The 26020-nt window shown below is 43.0% G+C and overlaps 1 protein-coding gene across 1 annotated transcript in view; it reads right to left on the reverse strand.

Annotated features, from left to right (window-relative positions):
• Positions 1–224: 224 nt before the first annotated feature.
• The window catches only part of SEPTIN11 (septin 11), a gene marked incomplete at both ends in the record, with an annotated part of 108169 nt that continues 82373 nt past the window's right edge, over positions 225–26020 (reverse strand). Inside the window, 5 exons of the mRNA XM_080697710.1 lie at positions 225–249; positions 5987–6174; positions 6974–7106; positions 22952–23120; positions 24001–24097. Of these exons, the coding sequence (XP_080553836.1) occupies positions 225–249; positions 5987–6174; positions 6974–7106; positions 22952–23120; positions 24001–24097 (612 nt within the window). The remainder of the gene's footprint in view (positions 250–5986; positions 6175–6973; positions 7107–22951; positions 23121–24000; positions 24098–26020) is intronic.

Genomic DNA, 26020 nt, shown 5'->3' on the forward strand with positions numbered 1-26020 from the left:
TGTGGAAAAAAATACAGATGTGGCCACTTTAGATAGAGTCAGCTCTTTTTTTTTAAACAAAAGCTACTCAAATTATCTTCCTACCCCCTCCAAAAGGAAGAAAGAAATCATCCATCTCATTTGTTTTCTCTAATTTTAAACAGTCAGAAAGATGTCAAAGGTTTCTTACTACTGTACTTACATGCAAAGGCGAAAGCACATCCAATTAGATTTGAGGGTATCATTTATTCCGTGCAGAGCCAAGGACTACTGTGAAAAAAGGCATAGATACAGAAAGAAAAAGAGCAGCAATAACAAACTAAAACAGGGCCGGAGAGCAGTGGTAGAAGAGGCTCAGAAGCAACACATGTTTTAGAAAAAGCTTCTATATATTTCTTTTGACATTTTATTCCCTGACTCTCCAAATGATCAATGTTGCTGGGAAAAAATTGAATGCAAAAAAAAACCCTTCCAATCAATCAAATCGATAATTTGGGAATCAAAAAGTCAGCAGGAGGCTTTTCGTGCTAGGCTCATTTTTAAAAGCTTTCAGGGAGGCAAGAAATAGAATTTAAAAGTGCATCTTCTGTTGCGAGGCACACAAATGCTCACACAAGCAGTGGTCAGAACAAGCACACAGCACAAATGTTCAAGCTTTTGTGTGCACCCAGTGCAGGAGCAAAACGCAGCCCAAGGTTACAGTCAGCATGCTGCCCAGCCCTTGACTGCTAGCTGCAGGCTAGAAGTATCACCAAAAAACAAAAGCAAAGACAAAGATGCTGGTCTGGTAGCTCCTCCATCTGTAAAGATCATAGCTGCTGCTGCCTCTAAGTTTGCAGTGTCTAGCCAGCTTAGTTTATGGTGTAGTAAAACTCTTGTCTTACTTTGCCTTAAGTAAGCCTACATACAAGTTCATGGAAATCATCCCTCTTCCCCCCTCAGTATGACTGGGTTCAAAGAAAAGAGGAGGGGAAAAAAACCAAAAAACCTTTGTTGGAATCAGTACAAATATATATTTTTTAAGTGTGTGTGTTGGGGAGGAGGATGTGTATCGTAGTCTAACCTATCTAACACAAAACTAGTGATGGTCAGATGGAAAACCCAGAGGTGAAGTATGGGGCTCATGAGAAATGTTATTCTTCAAATGATCAAGTAATAAACAGTAGAGAGAAAGCTGGGAGGATTTTGTTGGGGGCCTAGGGGAAGCTAAGCGGACAAAAAGAGAAAGATCAGAAAGGAACACTCTAGAAAAGCGATTAAATGTGCCCTTGTCCCTACTAATTAGGCAGGTGGCGTATGTCCTGGCCTGAGTTAGTCCTAACCTGGATGAGGTGAAGGGCCTGAGACATGAAGAGCCCGTACAGTGAGTCACAGTGAGGAAAAGTCCTTCAAGACAACAGGATCTGAAACACCAGTGAGGAAGCTGGAGGGGAAGTTGAATTTCTACTGTCTTGACACATGGGTGGTCTTGTGTTCCTTTCCATTTTTATCTTAAATTGACAAGGGCCTCTCAAATTTGTTCTGCAAATGCTATCATTCATAGCAGTTTTTCAATTTGAAGTACTTGTGGCAATTTTCTCTTCTGAGTGAAAAATTTTTATTAGAAGTACAAATATCCTGGAATCAGTCATGGGACCCGGCTCCTTAGCCTGCTGAGAGCAAGCGCTGGGGTGCGTGTGAACGATTCCTTACTGTGAGGGTGCAGTGGAAGCTCCTTCCACTAAGCAATGGTGGAATGTGGCCTGACCTTTCAGGTCTGGGTCTGTGGGAGGATGAAATGTGAACGTGATGGTTTTCTGACACCAGCCGATGCCAGCAGGGCCAGGCTACAAGAGGTGGATGTTCAGAAGCAGCCTCAACCCCTAGGAGGACACACCACAAGCTCTAGCCAAATAACGTCAGCAATTCAAATGACCAATCAAGCAACCGGGAAAGTCAGCTACGACATGTACCCACCGTTGTGCCTACACACAAATCTACCCTTGGGGGCACACGTGAGAAGAGACAGTGAGTTTAGGGGCTGTGTAGTCATGGAGATGAATAACCCAGGGAAGGCAAGTTGTTGTCATGGCTACTCAGGGTTTTAGTTGAGCGGCTGAGGCGGTGAGAAGTTTTCACGTCAGGCGTACAGGTAGCATTTTGCCCCACTCTCCGCGGTCCAAAGCGACATACAAGTGACAGGCATGCTTCTGAGGCCATTCGGGACAGGCATAAAAGGCAAATCATTTACTTTCCAGAAACAAAGTCCAGCTGCTCAGAGCTTTGGCTGTTATTCCTCGTTCTATCATTTTCCACCACCCGACAACATTCAGCAAAATGAGTTAAGAGTTATTGGTGTTTGGGGGAAGGGTAAAATAAAACAAAAGGACACAGATGGCAGAGATACACTATTACTGCAAAAGCAGGTGAATGCGGGAACATCCTTGGCTTGCCAGGCTTTATGTGAAGCTTGCACTGCAAGTTAAAAACAAAACAAAAAAGTTAGAAATAATAATAAATAAAAAAAGAAAGGAAAATTAGGAGCGCCAGCACCAGCATTCGGTGATGGTAAATGCTCATGCAATGATTATGGAATTGACAGAAATTAAAAACAAAAAAATTTGAGTAGGCTATTCTACATGACAAGCAAAAGCAAAATTTTAATTAAAGAACATGTGGTTAGTGTTCATTTGCATGTAATTTAGGATTCACGAGTGACTTCTTGAAACCACTGTGTGTTCCAGTGGAAGGATTTGCTGTTTGGTGTTTTTTTTTTTCTTTTTTTCCCCTCAAGTAACATAAAACCATTATCTACTAGATGTGGGTATCACACTGATACCAAATAGGAGCTTCATCTTCCACTTCTGAGCTGCTAAAGGAGTCAGAGAATAAATATACAATAACTGTCTTTGTACAAATGAATAAAGTAGCTTGGGGATTGGGGTATAGTGGATGGAGGACATGCTACTAATTTAGTGGGGAAGGAAAAAAAAATTCTATGGATACAGCTAGAGCTAGGCCAGGAGCTTACCCCCTCTTTCAGGTACAAAGCAATGTCAAACCTGAGGTCCATGTCTAATTTTAGGCATATCCAAAGCATGCAATTTTATTTAGTCCTTAGCAAAAATCAAAATATATACCTACATGTGCTTTTAAAAGGTAAATAGATGATTGTATAAACTGTAGTTATTACATGCCAGTTTTAAATAGATGAATTTAAAAGCTTTCTTTGAGGTCAAATGCTTCTTAATCAGCAAATACCTGCTGGTAATTATGCAAACCACTTTCTCTAGAAGAGATGACCACTGTCCACAGAGCAACTTACCCCCAGGGGCAGTCCCACCACTGTGGTGCAGCCGCAAACAAGGAAAGCGACTTGGTGGCCAGAGATGGCAGGAGGTGGGGTCCAGCTAATGGCAGTGTCAGGGTTAGTTCTACTTTGTCTGTAATCTTAGAATCTGTTTGTACTCTCATGCCACTACAGGTCAAGAAATATAAAGTCTTACCTACGTTAAAAAAAAAAAAAGGAGCATGTCATTAGAATAGAGAAAATTTAAAACTAAGTTAAGCTTGGAGGTGGAAGCACAGCAGGTAAACAATAGGGGTCTCTCTATAAATGTCCTGCCTCGAGCAAAGCCAGCTCCTCAGAGCTGCGTTTGGCAACTCTCGCACCTGCTCCTGCTCCGCCACAAGGAAAAGGCTTTCTATTTCTGTGTAAGGTGCTGCTTGGGTTGCCCTGGTTACCGTCTTTCTTTGGTCCTCTTGAACCAAAAACCCTCTGCAGCCATGGGCAATAAGAATGTGGTTTTATGGGGCTTGCTTTTTTTCCCTTGTTGCTGTTGTTGTTATTTTTGCATTTTGAGCTTCCAAGTGGCCATTGTTCTCACTATACTGACCCAGGAAAAGGGTAAGAAACCAGAAGTGACACAAAAAAACACGTGCCACTGTCAGGCGCGGAACCCGGTGACTATAGTGAGCCAAGTCTAACACCATTAATGAGAAATGAGAATATATAAAAATAAAGCTAAAATGGAACTCACACAGTCTTCATGTAAACTATAAAAGCAGTATACATTGTAAGGCCCAGGATGGAAAGCGGATAAACTAACAAGTTGAAAGGAGCCAGGAAAAACCTCCCTATGCCAGGAAGTTTGTGACTAAATAGACTTTTTATTCTTTAATGGAGGCACAATACTGATCAGCTCTTGGAATTTTTATTGCTTAAAGGCACATCCAGTATACAAAAAATCTTCTTTTAACACTGCTGGTCTTTTATAAACTTTTTTTTTTTTTTTTCGTTTTAAAACTTTTACCTTTACGCACTTTGGTGCTTCAGGGTAAGAAAACCTAAACTTTGGGTATCCTAAGCTGTTGGTCAGCAGCCTTTTCTCTTTCACTCACACTTACAGACATACATGTACAACACACACACACACACACACACACACACACACACACACACACCTCTTTTTATCTTGGGTTAGGTTGGGTCAAGGGTATAATGCCAAACAGCTTTCGTTTGTCATCCTGAACCTTGGTGTGTGGAGATCGTCACCATAAGCATCATTCTGCCAACACTCGTAAGTGACAAAAGCATTTTCCTGAACTGGATTATAATCGAGGCAGTCGATCCTCAGAATTAATCCAGTACAACTAAATTTAGGACCCTTGAACTCCTTTGGTCACTTGGGTCTGCACCAACCCCCATTAAAATCACACCTCACCTATGCCAACCGCTTCTGTTACTAGCAAAGCTGCCTGGTCTTCTGCTCCCTCGACATACTTCCTACAACCTCAGAGCTTGGGAGTCGGCGTGTGTAAAGCCTGACTCAGTATTCTCCTAGCGTGTCACCGTGACAGTGTATTGTGATCACCTCTGCGGGCGGCATCTCAAGGTTCCTTGGGAGTGGGGAGCCAACTCACGTCAGCCAGGACCAAGCAGGTGACTGTGCTGGCTTTCCCTGTGACCGCCTCAAGTAGGACTATGCAGAGACTCAACCCTATGTGCTATATTTTCAAAGAGTAACTCTTTTCCTGCTTGAGTACCAATATTTTTGTTGTTTCCTTCGTTTTCTGCTTTTTCCCTAGAAACCTGGCATCTAAGAATGAAGAGCAAGACTCCGACACCAGTTCCAGGTTGCATTTCTGCCGCCCTAAGAGCAGGGCAGAGTAAGTCGACAAAGGAGGGCAGCATCTGCTCTTGGGCCACTGCAGGGCTTGTCTTCAGAGATCTCCTTATCACTGTATTCATGGTCAACCCCAGAGCTATGGCCACACACCTACACTCTCTAGTCTATAAGGTGATTCTTAGGAGAGCTTCAAATCATAGGAGAATTGCAAGGAAGCTCAAGTCTTTCCTTGGGCGCAGACACTGGCTACCGGAGTGTGGTAGGAGGGGACAAACTTGAGGGCAGAAGCTGACCCTTTGGCACATGACATCAAAGCCATATTTCAAAAGGCTTTGTGTGTGGTTACAGGTGTGGCTTTGAGGGTGGCAGGAGTGAGTTAACTGGATGGGCATTCTGATTACATTTCACAATATGAAAATTCACCATCTTGTTGAATTTAGAAAAATCACTAGCGGCTCTTCCACATGTTTCTGTTTGGGAACAAGATTCACAAGGCCTGGCTCGCCACACCTTACGACACAGAGTAGGAAAACAATTTTGACAATCACGGTTTTAGGATGCTCTTTACTAAGAGTCATGAGAACTGTCTTCAGAGGTACTGAAGAGAAATGAACCTGTCTTCTCTGAGAATCCTGGTCTCGGTGCAGAAGATGCTACAGGAGATGACAGGTTACTCAGTCCTGATCGCTTGATCAACGTGGCCGGGTTTTATAAATTAATCCTTGTGTACCCTTTAAAAATACTTTTAAAACCTTTATCATCTTCCCTGCACTGTAGAGAAAATACTTGCTTTTATTTTTCTGGTAACAGACCTGTTTCCAGTCTGTAAATGGGGAAGTAGACATGCAAGAGGAATAAATGGTTAGCGGCCCCCAGGAGATGGGGTGGCACCTGCTTACTTTTTCTTATCCTTGTCCTTCTTGGTTTGCTGGGCCCCAGACTGCTGGGCCTGGGACTGCAGGAGCTGAGCTGCTGCCTTCTTCTTCTGGAAGTTGTTCACCTCCTCCTCAAGCTCCTTCTTCTTGTCTTCTACTTTCTTCTTCTCTTCTTGGTGTGTCCGCTTTAAGAGGTCAAACTTCTCGTGCAGCTGGAAAGAAAAAGAGAACGAAGGACTGAGTGAAAGAAACAAAAATACTACTGAAGGTCTGTGGGTCTGTTGAGATACAAAACACGCACTATGTGGCTGCATTTGCCTTAAGCACGAGTGTAAGGTGCTGTTTGGGTGGCTTGCTGGCAGAGCAGGGCTAAGAAGCTGGAGCGCAGCCCTCCCAGTCCCAGGCTCCCTCCCTTTCCACTTGAGCTTCCTGAGGCTTAAAATTCCTTGAACACTCTCTGATAATAAGATGCATGTGGAGAAGATAAAAATTATACAGGATCCTAGCAAAAAAATTTACCCTGGTGGTAAAAGCGCTTTCCATTTCTGGTCCTTTCCCACCATGCATAAAATACAGTCACTTCTGAAATACACACAATGAATATATGTATGTATGTATAGTGTGTGTATGTATATATATATATATATATATATATATATATATATATATATAGTGTATATGTATGTATGTATAGTGTGTATGCATGTATGTATGTATATATAGTGCATATGTATATAGTGTATATGTAGATAGTGTATGTATACACTGCACTGGCTGATATGCCAAGATAATAAAAATAGTCCCAGAATCCTTAATCAAGGTATATAAACTGAGGAAACAGTGAGTTGCAGAGACCACATGATCAGGTCCAGAAACCTAAAATGTACTTACGATGCACATGATAAAATAAATGTGAAAGTACTTGGCCTGGCCTGCATTCTATAAAATACAAGGTATTAATAAAATGCTTCTCCCAGGCTTCTGTCCCTTGAAGGAGGAGACACCATTTACCTCTTTCTCTGCCTCTTTAAGTTCGGCCTCTTTCTCCTTCACTCTCATGACAAACATTTGTCTCATTTCTTCTTCTTTCTTCTGCAATTCTCCCAGAAATTCATTCCTTTTTGCTTCATATGTCTCCTGAAGACTGTTCAGAATCCACAAACCAAGGACAGGGTCATGAAATTGCATAAGGAAAACGAGTTCATATCATTTCTACCAATCTACTTCCAAAAATCAGATAAAGCTTCTGCTTATCATATTAAGGTGCAAATAAAATGACACTTTAAAATTTTTGTTGCAATTGAAAAGACAAGTACATCAAGAATCAGAAATGAGATAGACTTCCGGGAAGATGGCGATGGAGGAAAGTGGCACTTACAAGTCCCGCTAACAATCCAACTCTACTACCACAAAACCAGCGCCTTTCAGAGCCAGAAAACACCACCAGCAAAGAAATAAAAACGGTAAATACAACGGACAGAGAAAAAGGGCTGGAAAAACAAGACACCGGAAAAAAACCAGCCCGAAGTGCCGCGCCCGCATGGTGCGGAGTGGCCGGAGCAGCTGGAGCGGCCAGAGCCGCAGCATGGGTTGGGGGGAGCCGCGGAGCAGAGTGGCCTGAGCAGCCGGAGCGGCCAGAGCCGTGGTGCGGAGCAGCCAGAGTCGCGGTGCAGAGCGGCCGGAGTGGCCAGACCCACGGTGCAGAGCAGCCAGAGCCGCGGTTCAGAGCAGCCGAGCAGAGCGGCCAGAGCGGCCGAGCGGAGCAGCCAGAACAGCTGGAGCAGCCAGAGCCGCAGCATGGATTGGCTGGAGCGGCGACGTGGAGTGGCCGGAGCCGTGGAGCGGAGCGGCTGGAGCAGCCAGAGTGGAGCGGCCAGAACAGCTGAGCGGAGCGGCCAGAGCGGCCGAGCAGAGCGGCCAGAGCAGCCGGAGCGGAGCGGCCAGAACAGCGGAGCGACCAGAGCCACAGCGCGGATTGGGGGGAGCCGCGGAGCAGAGTGGCCTGAGCAGCCGGAGCAGCCAGAGCCGCGTCGCGGAATGGCCGGAGCGGCCGGAGTGGCCAGACCCGCGGTGCAGAGCAGCCAGAGCTGCGGTGCAGAGCCGCCGGAGCAGCCGGAGCGGCCAGAGCCGTGGTGCGGAGCAGCCAGAGCCACAGCGCAGAGCGGCCGGAGCAGCACGGCCTACATCTCCCCTAGCAGCACCAGGCTCCAGAGAGGAGGGAGACTCAAAACAGAGCTCAAATCCAGAGAGGAGATACTCTGGCCTCGCGGCCTAGGATGCAGAAGCAGCGTCTTACTGCTGGCGCCAGCGGCGAATTCATTGGATGGCCCTAGACCAACCCACTCAACCAGCCACCAGGAGCCTGAGAGGAGGGGTGGACAGCGAGCCGAGGTGAGCAGGTGCTGAACAGCCGGGCGGCAGTCAGCAGTTTTGTTGGTGCAGGGAACATCTAAAGCTCCCAAGGGCCGGGCACAGCACAACTGGCAAGGACTCAGAGCGGAGTTCAAAACCAGAGAAGAAATACGCCGCATCACGGCCAAGGGCGTGGCAGTAGTGCCATATTGCCAGTGGCGGCAGCAGCAAATCCACCGAGTTCACTACAGCTCCATCAGCGCACTCAACAACTATGAGTCAAATTGCGGCCCCTAGGGGAGAAATCCCAGTACTGCACTCCCAGGGACTTGCGCAGATAGTCTCCCTGGGTCGGAGATTTTAGCAGTGCAGCCCAGTGGGGGAGTGGCAGTGGCAGAGATATCATACCATAGTCACAACTCCCTGCTGGAGAACGCCCAACTTGGCACCCCCCACAGTCTAAGCAGCCTTGATTGACTCCATGGGTCTGAGACTTTCTGATACAACCCAGTAAAGGAGTAGTGGTGACTGAGATACCACAGACTCGAGATCCAGAGCATCTTAAGTGAACTCGTAGTGACTCAGGGAAGAACCCAGAGAAGGCACAAACTTCCAAAATCATGGGAAAGAGAAATAACAATGGAGCAGTGAATGCCAACAACACCACAACATCAGAATTTGATAGCACAGAAATCCAAAGATCTCTAGAAGATCAAATTAGGAAAATAACTTTAGAAATAATAGAGGACTTTCAAAAAGAATTTAGACAGAGTCAAAAAGAGATAAAGGATGCAATTAATGAAGTAAAGGCCTCAATTCAAAGTATAAACAACAGATTAGACCACATGGAGAATAGAATTCTCGCTTCTTGAAGATAAACATTCTAAAAATGAACGCATAGTTTCTAATTTAGAAAAAAAAACCCGACAGCAGGAATCTGACATTGAAGAAATATGGGCCCATTTCAAGAGAGCTAACCTAAGAATAATTGGAATAGAGGAGGGAAAAGAAGGTGAAACCAAAGGGATCAACAATCTCTTCAAGGAAGTAATAGCAGAAAATTTTTCAAACATAGAGCAAGAAGTCGATACACAGGTCCAGGAAACTTACAGAACTCCTTTTAGACAGGATCAGAGAAGAGGATCCCCACGCCACATAATTGTCAAAATGACTAATGTGGAAGCCAAGGAGAGGATCTTAAAGGCAACAAAAACAAAAGGCCACATGACATACAGAGGCAAACCAATTAGAATCACTCCAGACTTCCCAAACCAAGTTATGAAAGCCAGAAGGGCTTGGAGTAACATATTCCAAACTCTGAAAGAAAACAACTTCCAGCCAAAAATTTCCTACCCAGCAAAACTATCCATCAAATTATATGGGGAAATAAGAAGCTTCCATGACAAACAGCAACTGAAGGAATTTATGTCTTCAAAACCAGTGCTAGAGAAAATACTCAAGGAGATTAACTGCAAAGAGGAAATGGGTAATACACGCCAGAACCAAAGAAACAAGAATTCCCATCCAGCAGACAACTAAGCAAAGAAGAATAAACAGTATCTCAAACAGAAATAAGATCTTAACATGTTGGGAATTAAAAATTATCTCTCTATAATCACACTGAATGTAAACGGCCTCAACTCCCCAATAAAAAGACATAAAGTGGCAAAATGGATTAAAAGCCAGAATCCATCCATCTGCTGCTTACAAGAAACACACCTTACAAGTAAAGATAGGAACAAACTCAAGGTAAAGGGCTGGAGCAAGGTAATCCATGCTAATGGTACTCGAAGACAAGCAGGAGTAGCAACTATGATATCAGACAAGTTAGACTTCAAACCCAAACTTATTAGAAGAGACAAAGAAGGTCACATTTTACTGGTAAAAGGAATAGTCCAGCAAGAGGAAATAACAATAATCAACATCTATGCCCCAAACATAGCGGCAGCTACTTTCATAAATCAAACTCTTTGTGACATGAAGTCACACATAAATCCCAACACAATAATACTGGGAGACTTCAACACACCTCTCACAATACTAGACCGATCTTCTAGACAAAGGGTCAGTAAAGATGTCTCAGAACTAAAGAACACCATTAACCAAATGGACCTGTTGGACACATATAGAATATTTCACCCAACTACAGCAGAGTTTACATTTTTCTCAGCTGCTCATGGAACCTTCTCCAAAATAGATCACATCTGGGACACAAAATGAGCACTAGCAAATTTTAAAAATGTTACATATTTCCCTGTGTCATTTCAGACAATAATGGAATGAAACTAGAAATCAACTATAAGAAGACCCAGAGAAACAACATAAACATGTGGAGACTGAACACCACACTTCTGAATGAAGAATGGGTCATAGAAGATGTAAGAGGTGAAATCAAGAAATTTCTAGAAACAAATGAAAATAAAGAAACAACATATCAAAACCTCTGGGACACTTTGAAGGCAGTATTAAGAGGAAAATTTATAGCACTGAGTGCTCACATAAGAAAAACAGAAAATCTTCAAATAAATAGCCTTATGACACACCTCAAAGCCCTTGAAAAGCAGGAACAATTGAACCCCAAAGCCAGCAGAAGACGGGAAATTATTAAAATTAGAGCAGAAAGTAACGAAATAGAGAATAAAAAAAAATACAGAAAATCAACAAAACCAAAAGCTGGTTTCTTGAAAAAATTAACAAGATTGATAAACCACTACCCAACCTAACTAAAAAAAAGAGAGAATCAACCCAAATTATGAATATAAGGGATAAAAAAGGAGACATTACTACTGACAGCGTAGAAATCCAGAGGATTATCAGAAACTACTTTGAAAAATTATACTCCAACAAAATGGAAAATCTGGAGGAAATCGACAACTTCCTAGATAACTACAACCTTCCTAAACAGAGTCAAGAAGATATAGAACACTTAAACCAACCAATAACAATCAAAGAGATTGAAATAGCAATAAAGAGCTTACCATCAAAGAAAAGCCCAGGACCAGATGGTTTCCCAAGTGAATTCTATAAAACCTTTATAGGAGAACTAATCCCAATACTACTCAAACTATTTCGGGAAATAGAAAAAACCGGGACTCTCCCAAATACATTCTATGAAGCCAACATCACACTAATACCCAAACCGAATAAAGACAGTTCAAGGAAGGAAAACTACAGGCCTATATCTCTGATGAACTTGGATGCAAAACTATTAAACAAAATACTAGCAACACGCATTCAAAACCACATCAAGAAAATCATTCACCATGACCAGGTAGGGTTCATCACAGGGATGCAAGGCTGGTTCAATATACGAAAATCAATCCATGTAATTCATCATATAAACAGAATCAAAGACAAACCACATGATCATCTCAATAGATGCTGAAAAAGCATTTGATAAAATTCAACATCCGTTTATGATAAAAACACTGCAGAGAATTGGAATAGAAGGAACATATCTCAACATTATTAAGGCAATCTACAATAAGCCCACTGCCAACATCATATTAAATGGGGAAAAACTTCAAGAATTCTCTCTAAAAACTGGAACGAGACAAGGATGTCCACTATCACCACTTCTCTTCAATATAGTACTAGAGACTCTAGCCAGAGCAATAAGGCAAGAAAAGGAAATCAAAGGAGTACAAATAGGAAAAGAAGAACTTAAGCTTTCACTATTTGCAGAGGACATGATACTATATTTAGAAAACCCAACAAACTCAACCAAAAGGCTTATAGAACTGATCAACAAATTCAGCAAGGTATCTGGATACAAAATCAATCTTAAAAAATCAGAAGCTTTCCTGTACACCAACCATGAATCCACTGAAAAAGAAATTCAGAAAACACTTCCACTCAGGATCTCCCACAAAAAAATAAAATACCTAGGAATAAACTTGACCAAGGAGGTAAAAGATCTCTACAAAGAAAATTATAAAACACTGAAAAAAGAAATCGAAGAAGATCTTAGAAGATGGAAAGACCTTCCATGTTCATGGATTGGCAGAATAAATATCATTAAAATGGCCATCCTCCCAAAAGTGATCTACAGATTTAATGCAATGCCCATTAAACTACCAAGATCATTCCTCACAGACATAGAAAAATCAGTCCTTAAATTTATCTGGAATAACAAAAAGCCCAGAATAGCCAAGGTAGTTCTCAGCAACAAAAACCACGCAGGAGGAATCACAATACCTGACTTTAAACTATACTACAAAGCCATTGTAATAAAAACAGCATGGTACTGGCAAAAGAACAGATATATAGACCAATGGAGCAGAGTAGAAGACCCAGAAACAAGTCCACACACTTTCAGCCAATTGATTTTTGACAAAGAGGCCAAAAACATACACTGGAAAAAAGATAGCCTCTTCAACAAATGGTGTTGGCAAAACTGGTTAACCATATGCAGAAAATTGGATGTTAATCCCACTTTTTCACCCTGTACAAAAGTCAACTCACGATGGATCAAAGACTTGGAAATTAAACCAGAGACCTTGAAGCTCCTTGAAGAGGGCATAGGTCAAACACTACAACACATAGGCACAGACAAACATTTCCTCAACAAGACCCCAAAGACACAACAAATTAAAAGGAGAATCAATACATGGGATTGCATGAAACTGAAGAGCTTCTGTTCAGCAAAGGAAACTATCAAGAATCTCAATCGAGAGCCAACAGAATGGGAGAAGATTTTTGCCACCTACACCACTGATAGAGGACTAATATCTAGAATATACAGAGAACTCAAGAAACTCAACACTAAGAAAACAAAGCATCCAATAACAAAATGGGCAAATGAACTAAATAGACACTTCACAAAAGAAGAAATTCAAATGGCCAATAAATGCATGAAAAAATGCTCAACATCACTGGCAATCAGAGAGATGCAAATCAAAACTACCCTGAGATTTCACCTAACTCCAACTAGAATGGCCATCATTCAAAACACAGACAACAACAGATGCTGGCGAGGATGTGGAGAAGTGGGAACTCTAAGACATTGTTGGTGGGATTGCAAATTAGTGCAACCACTCTGGAAAACAGTATGGAGAATCCTCAGAAGAATGGGAACAAATCTTCCATTTGATCCAGCAATACCACTGTTGGTATCTACCCAAAAGAAAAGAAACCAAACTACCAAACTAATGCATGTGTATCTATGTTCATAGCTGCACAATTCACCATAGCCAAACTATGGAACCAGCCAAGATGTCCATCAACAGATGAATGGATTACAAAACTGTGGGATATGTACACAATGGAATTTTACTCAGCCATCAAAAAAAACTCAATTACATCATTTTCAGGGAAATGGATGGAATTGGAGGACATTATGCTAAGTGAGATTAGTCAGGCACAAAAAATAAGAAATCAGATGCTTTCCCTAATATGTGAGAGTTAGGGAGAAAAGAGGAGCAAACAAGACAACCTAAAGGAGGAGAAATGAGGGGGGAAGAGAAAAATCTCTAAAGCTCACAATGTACTTAAACATATCGAATCAATCACTAAGCCAAGCAAGGGAGGGAGGGACGGGGAGGGAATGGGGTGGGATTTGGGTAGGGGTTAAATCAGCGATGAGTACATGTTTGTACACACAAGTTTTTTACCCCAATAAGTTGTATGAATATAATGCACCAATAAAAAAAAATTAAAAAAAAATCAGAAATGAGTCAATAAACACAATGGAAAACTAAAGATATATCGCTAATTAGCCACATTTTATCTTGCATACACTCACCCAGGGAAAATCTGTGCTGAAGATATGATTTTGAATTTTAGAAGATGGAGGTGGTTTAATGTAGGAAGTGAAATGAACACACCAGAGTTCATGGAATCAGACAGACCAGGGTGTGAATTCTGCCCCCATCAACTAACTGATCCTGGGAAGGCACAGCCTCTCCAAGCCTCCAACTATCAGATGTGGATACAATAACGCTTACCTCTCCGGGCTATCATTATGAGAATTAGATACAGGAAGATTGAGTTAAGCATTTGACATATAATCAGTGCTTAATAAATATTCCCCTCTGTCCACTCATCTCCCTCCAGCCTTCAACCTGAAAAGCAGACTCGGTGAGTAAACTAGAGATGAGAGTATTTCCAAAGGTAGCATGGAAAGCTGCCTTCTTCCAATTTATATTACCAATTGGAAACAGTGCAGGGAAAAGTTTTATTTTCATTTTAAACCCCTTCCTCTTCCTGTTTATAGAACTTTGAGCCTAATATTTTGCATTGAATGCCGTGACTCAGCTTTACTTCTAAGTCAAAACACTTATTGAGAAACCACCTTTAATAACACACTCCACCCTTGATATATACTACAAAGAAGCGGTTGCAATCAATCACTCTCTCTCTTTCCCTAGAACAACAGCATATAGTAACACAACTATGCAGTAGTATCTACACAGACCAAATTCATCCCAAGGGCAAACAAATGTGATAAAAATTGTGGATGATCCAGGCACCCTGTAAAGACCCTTAATATTCACACCTGTCCACTCAGGCATAAAAAAGGACACTCCAGTAGGGAGCACCCATGTGTGTGGGCACCCACATCTATAATGGACTGAACAATTAGGCTAGGATTAGAATATGTATTTGTTAGGATGCTTATACTTCTTAGCAACTTAGCAAGACCCTCAGCAACTTAGTGAGATCCTGTTTTGAAATAAAAAATAAAAGGGGACTGGGGGTATAGCTCAGGGGTAGAATGCCCCTGGACGATTCAATCCCCAGTAACGCACACATATGTGTACAAACACACACACACACACACACACACACACATCTATAGCCATGGAGATACAGAATTGTGTAGATAACAGAACATGAAACAGTAACATGAATTTGATTTTCTTTGTTAGCGCATAATAATAAACTCTTCACCATTTTTTGGGTAGAATTGCCAGAGACAGAGGATGGCTTGTCCCTGCAATGAAATTTTGCAGAAAACTCAGTTTTTGCTCATTGCGATATAAAAATGCATCTCTGTTCAGAAGGTTCTCCTACAGAGGGTTTCCAAAGTCAGGAGAGTAAAGGGGAAACACTGTGAGTGTTTTCCCATCAGGAGACTGGCAACGCATGATAGATCCTAGCCTGGCAGCACACCAGGTCCACCTGGTGCATCTTAGCATACTTTCCTAAATACAGATTCCCAAGCCCACTCCTGGAGATGCTGATTAAAATGACTAGCTACGGTAAAATTGTTTTGAAATGCTTCCAAGTCATCACATGTAACAAGTTTGTTTATCTTATATGCTCTGAGAAGTCCTTCAGTAAAAGAACCAGTTAACTCGACTAAGTTGGAGCTCCTTAGATATGTCTGATCATGGAAACCTTCTGCAGTAACTCAGAGATAGAAAATGTAGTTTGGGTAATGTTACCCCATATACTGAGAACTCCCAAGATGATTCTGTTATCCAGTCCCAACCACGGCCTAACTCATGCAACTGTTTTGGAAAATGTAGTTTCAAACATGACCCAGTCATGGATCTTAAACCAATGTGTTAAACGAAAAAGCTTAAGAGACTGGGGAAAAAAAAAAAAAGCCATGTGCTGTGCAGACAATAAGAGTAGGTGTGTTGCAAGAAACGTGTACACTGCATCGTTTTGTGCATTGATGGTTTCAGTCCAACGTGGTAGTGGCCCCATCCCAGAGGAAGCTTCAGGAGTAGCTCTACCACGGGCAAGACTGGCCTCAGCCATGAGTCTGGTCATAGATCTGACAACCTGGGCCAGAGCGAGGAAAACGGACTCAACAAATGATACTTCTTCATAATATAATTGAATCGTAGGATGTGAGCCACGTTTTGAATTCTGGCATGGGAAATGATAATCACAGCAACATATGAGAAGGAACCCTAAAACCTTAGCCCAATTAAAACTTCATCAGTTACTTATAAATGACATAGAACCACCACAGCATCCATAAAATCATATTCCCCAGGCACCTCTGCCAACCAAACTGTTACCCAGGGATACAGAAACCTTAATGTTTCCAGGCACTGAATCTTAGTTCAGAAGGAACTTGCAGATACCTAAAGTAATGAAGCCACTTGTGATTTTTAGCTCTCCGATGCCAATTTTTAATTGCAGTCATTAACACCCTTCTCTAAGTGAGAAATCTGCAATTGTTTCCCACAGTTTAGGCTGATATGAAACTGAGGGTCTTCTAATGTTTTCTTTAGTACCCTATGGAGGAAGAAGCTTTTGTTTGTGGAATCCAGGGAAAGGAGAATGAAAACAGACACTTAGTTCATGCTTAATTGTGCTAATTCAATTTTTTCCCTGTTCCAATCTCCTATAACCATCAAGGGCTGGACATGCCAGAATATGATCACCACTACCAGGAGTTTTATGGAGCAATTTATGCACAAGAACTCATTTAATCCCCACCACCCAGTAAAGCAGGCATCTACTACCTCCCATTTTACAGATGGAGAAACTTGGAGACATGTGGGTTCTTAGTGATTTGTCCAGGTCATACCATAAAGAAGGGAGAGTCTGGATTGAGCCCAGGCTGCCTCGCTCAGATGGGAACTCTACTCTTGGCCTACACAGCTGGCGAACTGAGACCTAAATGCTCTTAAATATGAGTGGAAGCTGGGCGTGGTGGCACATGCCTATAATCCCAGTACTTAGGAGTCTGAGATAGGAGGATTGCAAGTTCACAGCAGGCCTGGGCAACTTAGTGAGACCCTGTTTCAAAATGAAGAATAAAAAAATCAGCTTGGAGTATAGCTCAGAGGTAGAATGCTCCTGGGTTGAATACCCAGCACCAAAAAATAAAAAAGTAAAATAAAATAGGGCTGAGGATATAGCTCAGAGGCAGAATGCCCCTGGGTTCAATCCTCAGTACTCCTTCCCCAAATAAAAGCAGGCCCGACAACTTTTTAATCCCTCAAAGAATGGTGGACACCGAGCACTTTCTGTGAGTTGACCATCAAGGAGAAAGTGGTATTTTGAGGAGGAAGAGGCAATCTGGGCTGGGTGCTCAGTGCAGAGGACAATGGTGTCTCAGGAGAAAAGTGGGGAGTGGTCAAGGGAGACATGATTAGTCGCTACTGGTGGTCTACATCTCCCCTCTTCCTGATTACCCTAAAATGCCAAACAGAAAGGGGTAGGAGGCAGAGTGCCCGAGTCCTGGGAAGGAATAGGCATTCTATTGGGTAGTGATGGCACAGGAATGAGTAGGCTAGTGCCTGGATATCTGTGGATTCTGCCTGGAGACAATAAGATAAAACTCCAAATTGAGGCAAGTTCAAGGGCAACCCCAGGAAAGACCCCATTATCATTACTGCCTGTGATGTGCTTCCAGGGACTGAACATTCCTGTCACGGCGTGGCCCTGCTGCTCCTGTGGTCTCCTATTGGGTAACATGGACGTACTCCCTGCTTATAAACACGTGATGGCAACAAACGTGGGCCTGGAGGACACATTGCCTGCAAAGGGAAGGATGAACTCTGAACACCCACGCAGGAATCTTCCATGCTGAGAACACATAAAACCTCCATTAGGCCTTTCATATATACTCATAAATTCTTATTGGGGGAGAAAATCTTCTAAGAACATCCAGAAATGGCAACTTCGAAAATGAAATTCTGGGGCATTCCTGAAATCAACAGAGGCTTCTGTTCCCCTCAATTCTACCATCCTTTCTGCGAGGTCACCTCACCACTCCTGCCTCAATAGGTCCAGGCAGTGCTAGGTGCCTACTGTCCCTCCAGGCTAAGGCTGAGCCCTTTTAAAATACTACCTTCCAAGAAAGAGAGATCAAACTCCTTTCACATTGTTATTTAATGTGACATGTGATTCAAAGCCAACTTTTTTGTTCCAAACAATCTTTTCTACAGCAGAAAGGATGCCTGAGTCTGAGTGAGTGGCTTTCTAAGAGAAGAAAGTTTCCAGAATAAATAGAAAACCTGGTCCTAGTTAATTAAGTGAATAGAGGGTATTTAGATGCATATCTCCACTTTCATTCTTAAAGAAAGCAAAGGGTAACAGTCTTTGTAATAAATTTAAAGGTATATAAAATTTCCCTCTTTGTCATCAAAAAGGAAACTTTGGGATAGAAGTACGGTAAAATGGGGAGGTGGGGACATGTTCTCTAAAAGTCAGGAAGTTGCTGGGTGTGGTGGCGCACGCTTGTAATCCCTGCGCTTGGGAGGCAGAGACAGGAGGATCATGCAGGTTCAAAGCCATCCTCGCTGTCTTAAGAGAAAAAATCAGGAGGCCTTGAGGTCATCGACTAACCACCCTGAAGCCCTTGAAGACAGGGTGGCTCAGGTAGACCTCCCTGAAGCTCTGCTGGGCCTGTCAAGCTCTATCTCCGCCTCACAGCCATTGTCCTGGGCGTGTAGAGATGCCTTAATTAAAATGTCAGCAACAGAGAAAGCAAAGTGGGCTGCCAACCTATAGCAGCAGGACATGCTCAGCATCCCAAGGTTCCCAGAAACGTAAGGAACCTTGGCTGCCATAATGGAAGGGCTGGTTTTTCACCAGGCAGGCAGGCTTGGGCCACCCAACCCTGCCTGGGGATGGTAGAGAGCTATGCGTAGTATTGTAGACTCTTCAAATTCCATAAAATCCATACTTGAAGAGAACATCGCTGTACTGAATGGTTATTCACATTGTCGGAGGCAAATTACCTCTAATAAACTTAGTCACTGCTTGGGAGGCTGAAAAAGAAGGATGGCAGGTTTGAGGCTAGCATCAATAACTTAGTAAGATAATTTTTCAAAAAACAAAACAAAACAAAAAGCCAGGAGTATAGCTCAGAGACAGAATGCCCTTGGGTTTTATTTCTCAGTACCAAAACAAAACAACAACAACAACAAATTCTAACTTGTGTAGGCAGTTCACAGGTTCCAAGCTATGATCTAGTCCAGGCATTTAAAACATAACCCAAGAACCAAATTTGGGCCCCCTCTCTCCCATTTCTTTTTCTTTTTTTTTCCAGTACTGATAGAACCCAGGGAATTCTACCTCTGAGCTACACCCCCAGCCCTTGTTTTTATTCTTTATTTTGAAACAAGGTCTCACTGAGTTGCAAAGGGCCTCATTAAGTAGCTGAGGCTGTCCGCAAACCACGATCCTCCAGTCTCAGCCCCCTGAATGCTGCGATTACAAGCGCGCACCACCATGCCCGGCCTCCTCTCTCCTATTTCTACAAATAAAGTTTTACTGGGCCAGATGAGATGGGGTATGTGCCTGTTATCCAAGTACATGAGAGACTGAGATAGAAAGATTGTAGGCTCAAGGCCAACCTCAGCGAATTAGAAAGACCCTCAGTAATTTAGTCAGACCCTACTGCAAAAACAAGTGGGAGTGGGAGCCTGGGGGTGTAGCTCAGAGGCAGACCTGGGTTCGATCACCAGTACCAAAAAAATTTTTTTTTAAATTGGAACATAACCCTACCCATTAACTTATATTACGGTCTATGGCTGCTTTCAAACGACAAGAGCAGACCTGGGTAGTTGTGATGAGGCCATATGGTCTGCAGAGTTGGCCCATTCTAGAAAGCCCCATTAGTAGATCTGATCTGGCCCAGATGGGGTAAGGATGTGAGCAGGCACAGGGCCAGTCTCGAACCCATCAGATTCCTGTCGCTCAGCCCACTGCTCTTCAGCACTATCTAGACTTGGATGAATCCAAGGGCGAATGAATTCAATTTATAGCAGCTCTTTTGTTCTATTCTGGAACACAAACATGACAAAATGCTAAATATAGCCTTTTCTACACAAAAGCCATTTTTATCAGGTTTAATCATCATAGAGTAGGCTTGATTTTGTGGAGCTATTCTGGAAAATGCATTTCAAGGTTCAAGTAGCTAAACCTTTGTAGACAAAAAGGCTTCCTACGCCTAGCCTCAGAGGGCACCGTTTCATATGGTTGGAGGTGGTCAGTTTTGTAAGCGCCCCCCCCCCCGTGTGATTAAACAATGCACACTTGGCTAGAAGTTAACTTCTTGGGTAGAAGCCCTTTGGAATCTGCATTTGTTCTCACACATGCTCATGGGACTCCAGAGTATCCCTGTAGCAGGGGACCAGCCTGTGCCTTACTGAGCTATCTCTAAACAACTGCAAGAGCCAGGAATTGGTGGTACATGCTTGTTATCCCAGCATTTGGGAGGCTGAGACAGGAGGTTTGTGGTTCATGGCCAGCCTCAGCTACTTAGTGAGGCCCTTTGCAACTCAGTGAGATCCTGTTTCAAAATAAAGAATAAAAAATAGGGCTGAGGTACAGCTCAGAGGAGGAATGGCCCTGGGTTCCATCCCTAGTACTGCAAATAATAATAATAATAATAATAATAATAATAATAATAATAATAATATAATAAATAAACAACTGCAAGAAAATGCATCCCTTTCTTTCCCCAAGGCAGCTCAGATCCAGGGGAAAGAATTGTGCACAGGCTCGCTCAAGTTCCATGTCTAGCCACCAATTTTTTTTTTTTTTTTGGTGGTACTGGGGTTCCTGGAAGCCCTTCTACCTCCAGACTACACTCCCAGGCCTATTTTTTTATTTTTGGAAACAGGGTCTTTTAAACTAGCGTGGCTGGCTTCGAACCAGCACGATCCTCCTGTCTCCACCTCACAAGTGCGGGGGTTACAAGCGTGCACCACCACGCCTGGCTAGCCATCAGTTTTATGCTTGTAGACATCAGAGTCTATTTCTTTGAAAACACTGATCAGAAGGGGCATGAAGCCCATACACAGCTCACATCATCTCAATTCAAATACCCATTAAGAAATTGCTTGGGAAACCGGGCCTGGTGGTGCACACCTATAATTCTAGTACTTAGAAAGCCAAGACAGGAGGATTATAGGTTCAAAGCCAGTCTCAGAAAATTAGGAAGACCTGTTTCCAACTTAAAAAAAAAAAAAAACAATTGGTCTAGTAGTATAGCTTGGAGGTTGAATGTTCCTGGGTTTAATCACAAGAAAGAAAGAAAGAAAGAAAGAAAGAAAGAAAGAAAGAAAGAAAGAAAGAAAGAAAGAAAGAAAGAGAAAGAGAGGAAGAAAGAGAAAGAGAGGAAGAAAGAAGAAGGGAGGGAGGGAGGGAAGAAATTACTCTGGGAGCTGAGATCACTGATACTCAAATCTAGGTGTTCATCAACAGATGAATGGATCACAAAACTGGTATATGCACACAATGGAATTTTACTCAGTCATAAAGAAGGACAAAACTATCTTATTTGCAGAAAAAATGGATAGAATTAAAAAAAACATTATGCTAAGTGAGATGAACCAGTCTCAGAAAGCGAACAGTTGTATGTTTCTCTCATACGCGGAAGCTAGAGAGAAACTGGGTAACAAAAGAGACCTCAGATAAAGGAGTGGAGACTGCAGTGGAGCTAGGGAGGGGCTTAGAGGAGGGAGGAGAAGGGATAGAGACGAAGTTCAGCTAATGCTGTGTACATATATGAAATCACCAATCCCAATGACATTATGGAAAAGGAGAGGGAAGGGGGAGGATCCGGGAGGAAACACACCTAGTGCTGTGTCCACGGATATTTCTATCATTCTGTAACTCATTATGATGTATAACTATAATACACCAATAAGTATATTTTAAAAGCAAAATAAAAGTCTCCTAAAATAGAGAGAGGGAGGGGGAAAAAAAGGAAGAAATTGCCTAGGCTTGGTCTAGGCAATCCTCTTCTTTGCCAGGAGGGGGCGCCCAGGCTCGGCAGCTTCACCTTCCAGGGTGACCCAGAGTAGTCCACAAGTTTTAAAGCCTGGTGTGGGCCTGAGTACCCCAGCCCTGCCGGCCCTTTCCCTACCACTGGGCTCTGACAGGCTGGGCATCTGCGAGGGCACCGCTTCCACCTTCATCTCCCCTGTTCACGCTCTGTATCTCCATCCATCAGTGATGGGGAAAAGGCATTAATCTTCTACAAGTCACTTCCGTTCCTATTCCTGTTGTTAGCATTGTGAGGGGTCACTGAAAGCTCGCAAGAGAACTTGAAAAACCAAGAGCCTTGGAAAGTTAACCCAGCAAGGCAGAAATTTAAGGGGCACTGGCATCAGAGGGGCCACACCTTGATAGTGTACGTGGGTCAGGCTCTGACTCTGCAAACATGCTGGTGAAGAGCCTGGGCTCAGGAGTTGTGTGGCGCGCTACACTCCACCCTCAGCACCACTCGGAGGGCACTGAGCAGGGTGCTTTCATTTTCACGGCCTTACGTTTCATCTCTGTATAATGTGGATAATAATGACAGCATCCACTTTGCCAGTTAGTTAAGATGATGCAAAAGAAAGTGGTTATCAAGCCGGGTGTGGCGGCGCACGCTTGTAATCCCAGCATTCGGGAGGCTGAGACAGGAGAATGGCAGGTCACGGACAGCCTCAGCTACTTAGTGAGGCCCTTTGCAACTCAGTGAGATCCTGCTTCAAAATAAAGGATAAAAATAGGGCTGGGGGTGTAGCTCGGAGGTTGAATGCCCCTGGGTTCCATCCTCAGCGCCACACACACAAAAAAAGGGGGGTTATCACAATGTCTGGTGATACGGCATCTCCTCCCCCAGGGCCATTCCACCATAGTACCCCAACCCAACCCTGTTTCCATGGTGTGCCAATGTGCCATCCTGCCACTGTCTGATAGACGCCCGACTGCTGGATGTCCTCTTACCTGAAGGGCTTGCTATCGGGGTCAGTGTCCTTGAACCCCATCTCCTCGAGCTTACAGCGCCGATACAGTTCGTAATGGCGGGCGTGCGTCTGTTCTCGCAGGTCCTCCATGTTCACGCGGATCAGCATCTCCCGCAGCTTCACAAAATCACAATGGTTTTCATTCTCCACTGCAAGAGGCGGGAAAAGGGTGGGTGGAAGGACTGAAAAGCTGAAGTGACACATCCAAGATGTTGTTTCTATGCCTCTGAAATCTCTGAGGTCTCAAGGCCACTGAAAGATGCTTTGCATCCATCACCCCGTGTTCTTAACCAAGACAAGATTTCTGACAACATTTACCATGGTGCTGATGAGAGCAGAGCCGACTGCCCAGAGCACTGAGGGAGGAGTTGTAGAATTTTGTCTTACCCCTCTTAATCATCCTGCCAAAGAGGCAGTGCGATTCTTGCTTCTAGATGCAGAAGCCTGGCTTTGTTAAGCAAGCCGACCTCACAAACAGAGGTCGCAGGGTCTGGATTCAAACACCACATCACCTGGCTCCAAAGCCAGGCCTATTTCTACCACTCCACGCCATCAGAACTGCACAGGGCACATTTTAAATGCCACCATTATTCCAAATTACCAGACCCTTACTGAAATAACACTGAACTGGAAGACAACTTTCCCAGTAATGATGGAGAAACAAGCACGTTCTTGTTTTTGCAAGAATTTATGACACTTTGCTGATGCATCAGCTTCAAATTCTTAGGGAAGAACTCTTTCCTTTTCTAGAAATTTACACTGAATTTCCTACACAATCCAACATCAAGGAGGGGCTGCCCCATTGCCACTAGGGCTTGGAAGCTAGTTTACCTGTGTTTAGCTAGTCACTCTGTTGTCTACCTGTCTGATTACCATTTTGTTTTTTTCCTTAACCCCACGACAACCAGGGTGAAACCATAGCACTCGCTCCCCACTGCCCGCTGCCGATACGGGACACGGGGAGGGAAGAAACGTGGCTATTAGCCACGGGAAGTAAACATGCGAGTCCCTTTCCCTCGATGGACATACCCTGCACCACACCCCAGGGGTACTGCCTGGCCTTTGCCATCTTGTTGCCAATCTTCACCTCTTCGGTGCTGCCAACCACTGCAAACGGAAGATGGACCTGCCAGGAACAGAAGAGGGCGGTTATCTCCCACAGATCTCTCAAGGCTGGCTTCGCCACCGCCTCTGTGCGCTCTCTGCTTTGCAAGCCTCTCTCTACTTTGTGGCCAGGAAAAAGGGACAGCCATGGACAGCAGCTAGGAGACTAGCACATGCATCCTACCCCCACAGCCCAACACTGAATACCTGACACAAGCTAGATTCAAAGGGAAAGTGCAACCGTCGTGGTACCTACACAGTAAGCTTTAGATGTGTGCTGGCCGACGCGGCAGCCACTACCTGTGGCTACTCAACATTTGCTACATGGCCTGTAGGACCAGAACACTCATTTCTAATTTTATTTACTTTTAATTAATTTACACTTAAATTTAAAATGAAAGCTATGCAAAATATGTTCTTATTAACTAGAAATTTATTGTTTGGTAGGACTGGATTTCTCTTTGCTTCATACTAAAATTAATCTTCAAAAAAATAAGCTTTTTCAAGGTATATGAAAATTATTTCATTTGAAACACTTAAAGATATGTTAGGAGTAACCTGAGCATTTGAATATGCTTTTTAATTTTTTTGGTTGTTGGTGGTAGTGTGTGTGTGTGTGTGTGTGTGTGTGTGTGTGTGTGTGTGTGTGTGTGTTACTGGGAACGGAACCCAGGGGCATCCTACTTCTAAGTTATACCCCCAGCCCTATTTTATTCTTTTAGTGGCAGAGGCTGGCTGTGAACCTGTGATCTTCCTGACTCAACTTCCCAAGCACTAGGATTATAAGTGTGTGCCACCACACGTGGCTTGAATAGTCTTTAATTATAAATTGTATAAAATGTAAATACAGATCAAGTATTTCCAACAAAAAATCTGAATTCCAAATTGATATAAACATTCGTTTAAAAATATACACTGGAGCTGGGCGTGGTGACACATGCTTGTAATCCCAGCGCTTCAGAGGCTAAGACAGGAGCATCGCACAGGTTCAAAGCCAGCCTCAGCTACTGAGTGAGGCTCTCAGCAACTTAGTGAGACCCTGTTTCTGGGAGTATAGCCCGGAGGTAGAAAAGCCCCTGGATTCCACCTTCAGTAATACACACACACACACACACACACACATACAAACACAAATATATATATATATATATATATATATATATATATATATATATATATATATACATACTGGATTTCATTAATACATTGCATACCATTAATAATTTTTAATTGAATACATGTTGAAAAATAGTCTTTTAGATATCTTGGATAAGTTCTTAAAAGCAATTCCATGTTTCCCTTTTGTAATGTGGCTTTAGTTTACTTGTGTAGCTCACATTGTGTTTCTATTGAGCAGATATGCTTTGGATAGCAGATCCCTGCACCAATTTCAAGCAGAAACACACTTTATCCTCAAACACTGGCTCAAGCCTTGTGCCCAGATTTATCTCAAGCAGAGAGGGTGTCCAAGACAACTGGCTCTTTCACTTTGGTTTATGTGGTAGTTATGGCTACATTCTGGGGGTGGAGGAGAAACAAATTCTATGTTATTTTTTTCTATTAACATATAAGAATGAGGAGATTTGAAATAACTTCTCTGAGAATTATTATTTAGGGTTCTTGATCCAGTATTCTTCTCTTACAGATACACTGAGAAGGAAGAGAATGTTTTTTAGGCCAAATCCTCTCCCACAGAGAGCTTGGCAGAGTCCTTAGCTCAGGCTGCCCAGGTGGTATTTTGTACGATACACAAGATATTTAAATTTCCTAGTTCATTTCACTCTGTGGAAAAGAAGAAAAGCATGTTCTCTTTCTCAAACTCCAAATCTGAAAGTGAAACATATTCCCTGAAGTTGAGGAGCAAAAGGTCCTTTCTAGGCAACATTCTGGCCTAAGGACCATGGAAGGTCTCCGCTGGATATAACAAAAGCAACCGCCAGTGGAA

Source organism: Muscardinus avellanarius (assembly GCF_963383645.1).
Source record: "Muscardinus avellanarius genome assembly, chromosome: 6".
Taxonomy (NCBI): domain Eukaryota; kingdom Metazoa; phylum Chordata; class Mammalia; order Rodentia; family Gliridae; genus Muscardinus; species Muscardinus avellanarius.